This window comes from Stegastes partitus, unplaced genomic scaffold (assembly GCF_000690725.1).
Source record: "Stegastes partitus isolate 25-593 unplaced genomic scaffold, Stegastes_partitus-1.0.2 Scaffold974, whole genome shotgun sequence".
NCBI lineage: Eukaryota > Metazoa > Chordata > Actinopteri > Pomacentridae > Stegastes > Stegastes partitus.
In genome coordinates, this window is record NW_007578705.1 from 236,955 (window position 1) to 240,202 (window position 3,248).

At 41.1% G+C, this 3,248-nt stretch overlaps 1 protein-coding gene across 1 annotated transcript in view; it reads left to right on the forward strand.

Annotated features, from left to right (window-relative positions):
• Nucleotides 1–3,248, forward strand: part of ntrk2a (neurotrophic tyrosine kinase, receptor, type 2a) — a 98,699-nt gene that overhangs the window by 90,311 nt on the left and 5,140 nt on the right. The window contains exon 20 of the mRNA XM_008294580.1: nucleotides 1,417–1,575. Coding sequence (XP_008292802.1) covers nucleotides 1,417–1,575 — 159 coding nt within the window. The remainder of the gene's footprint in view (nucleotides 1–1,416; nucleotides 1,576–3,248) is intronic.

Below are 3,248 nucleotides of genomic sequence, written 5' to 3' on the forward strand. Positions count from 1 at the left end.
GTATAAAGCATCAGACAGTGTTATCCAGCTCTGCTCTCCAAGAGCAGATTAACTCACAGTCACGCAGATCACAACCACCCAAGCGATGAATGTGTTTGTCTTTATATTGCTCGCTCTGCTGTGGGATGTCATTGACAATGTCTGACAAAGATCTCATAAAAAAGTGTCTGACTTTTGCTTCAGTTAGTTTTATGGTACAAAACCTGCAGATGTTTTTGATTTGGTTGTGCGTGCTCCACATTCTGGATGATGTTAAGTTTTGGAAATGACATCGAAGATATTTAACTACTGGGCGGATATTTGTAATTGTGTGTAATAAGATTATTTTTCCAGCCTCAAATGTAAAAGAAAAAAAAAGAGGGAAAAAACAATATGTCAAAGGAGAAAACAGAGGAACAAGTTGTTTTAATTGTGCCTGTGAGAAACTGATAGTGTTTTTAATGCAAACATGGAGCTGTAATTACATGACCGTGTGTTCTTTACGGCTGAGGCGCTCACCTTTTATCTCTGCTGCAGCATTAAAAGGTGCCGCTCTGACCTCTGCTGCCGCATTAACCTGATCCGAGCCAACAGTAACAGAGTGTCACAGTCTCCTGCTGAAATGAACTGTCAGTGTTTATGAACGGTAAAAACTGCAAATGAATACAGCAGTTTAACAGGCTCCAAAGGCTCAGTTCAGATTAGAGCGTAATGAAATGACCAAATGTATCTCGGAGGGCCCTGTGGGTTCCTGTGCGGGACCAGCTGTTGGTTTCTGCTCTCCGAGAGTCCCGGGAACTCGCACTTTGATGCTACAGTTTAAGGTCTTAATTAAATAATTATTTAATTAATTAAATTTCACTCACGTGGGACGGTAGCGATGCACATACGGCATTCTGCAATAGTTTACGCTGCATCACAAACGCACGACTGATAACATTTTTCGGCCTCACGCGAGCCGACTCCCACAGTTTTTAGCACTTTATCATTTCTCTGATCCGGTAACGGTTTGTTTTTCCACATTTATTCTCTAATCATGATTACTGGCCAGTAGATTAGCGGGTATCTTGTGAGCTTTCTTAACAGCGCACCCTTCAGCTAAAGAAAATTTATCAGAAGTGAGGTGAGCTACACTCGCAGCGGTGATGCAATCTGCTGTGCCATACCGTCGAACCTCACTCGCTGAAAAAGCCTCGGGCAGCGGTTTGGAGAAGCGAAATGTTTGCAGCGCTACTTTAAAATGTACTGCGATTCCTGAGTGTGTGAGAAATGTGGAAAAAGCTGCATGACCATGCAATTGAAACGCATGATGTCGTAGAATAGAACAGAATACTCGACACCTCCCAGCTCGCTCAATCTTTAGTCTCTCATCTGCTCGCTGCGCTGCTGCACTGCTGTACTGACTTTCTGTGTTTGTTTCTGTGTGTGCTTCCAAAGGTCGGCGGTCACACCATGCTGCCCATCCGCTGGATGCCTCCTGAAAGCATCATGTACAGGAAGTTCACAACAGAAAGTGATGTGTGGAGTCTAGGAGTTGTTCTCTGGGAGATCTTCACCTACGGAAAACAGCCTTGGTACCAGCTCTCCAATAATGAGGTACAGAACAGAAGTCCGTCCATGCATCCATCCATCCATCTATACACCACTTGATCCTCACTGGGGTTGGGGCTGGAGTCTATCCCAGCTGACTCAGGGCAAAGGCAGGGGACACCTGGACAGGTCACCAGTCTTTTCAATTCAATTCAATTCAATTTTATTTGTATAGCGCATATTTACAACAACACGGCATCTCATAGCGCTTCACAAAGGCAGAGACAGAAACACTCAACAATCCAAAACATTTGGATTCCCTATAAGCTTCAGCAGTCCGCAAGCAGTCCGCAACAGTGGGAAGGAACCGAAANCTTATTAGCCATTTTTAGTTAAACATTATGATGGATTTTTTTACTTAAACATGACGCTACAGTTCACATCCTTGTTTACATTGTTTAGTTTAGTTTATTTATTTTAAACTATAAAAAATACAGAATAAGCAATGGATACATAATACATAAGCATTACTGAGAATTTAAGTACAATACTCCATAAAAGAAAAAAAAAAAGGCAGAAAAGAAACTGATATTAACATAATAATGCACATACACATGTAAGTCAACATGAACCAGCAACCTTCTTGCTGTGAGGCAACGGTGCTAACCACTGCTCCACCTTGCAGCCTCCAATGAAAGAACAAATAAACAAAAAGAAAGAAAAATAAGACTGAGAACAAACTATAAGTCTTTACCCAGGGTGCTCATCATGGAAGCAATGCCACAAAACAACATCCCTCAAATCATCACACAATATCCACCTAAAATAAACGACCACAAGCGGCTACGTGCACACTTCTTAACCCACATGTTCTACCTCCATAAACATATATTACATAAGCATATATTAATAATAAATAAGAAACAATGTATGTATATTATTTTATTGTATTATTTATATAACCCTGATAACACTTGTCTATAGTGAGATATAAATGCTTTTATGTTACGGCACACTTGTAGAGGGATGTTCCACAGTTTTACTCCACTAACAGAGATACACATTCTTTTCAGAGTTGTACGGACCACTGGGTAAATGAACTTATGTTGCCCCCTAACGTTATAGATCCCCCCTCTCTGTCCAGTGCTTTTTGATTGAACGCTGCCACAGATGTTACTTAGTGAGTGAATTTACACATTACTTAAAGATTTATCAGCTAAGACATCGCTTGCAGCCCAACTGGAGTGCTGCTACTACTCCAGCTCGTGGTTACGTCCAGTCTGTCTTAGTGATTGATTTCCTAACAGCAGGTGCAAATCAATGCGCTGCAACACAACTGCAGCATATTGTAACAAACTGGAAGACTTTTTAAAAGGAAAGTCGGGCGGAAACTTGTAGCCGGTAACATCTTACCAATGGGAAAGTCAATAGTTTTTAAACTTACTCGTATCGGTGCCGTCTTTGACATGTGCGGACAAAGAAGTGACCTGAAAGTCTTAGAATGCAGTTGACAAATATAGATGTTTTCTTTGTTAGGGAGTAAATACCAGGTATGGAGTGGGTTTTGTGAGAGTGTGTGTGTTGGTACACAGCAGAGTGAAGTGAAGTAAGTCTTCTTTTAGAAATCCTAAATTGGATCTGAGTAAAGTTTTTCATAGAATAATTCATTGTGGAGTTTTTAAATTATCCATCCATTCATCGTCTACATACCGCTTAATCCTCACTAGGGTCACGGGGGG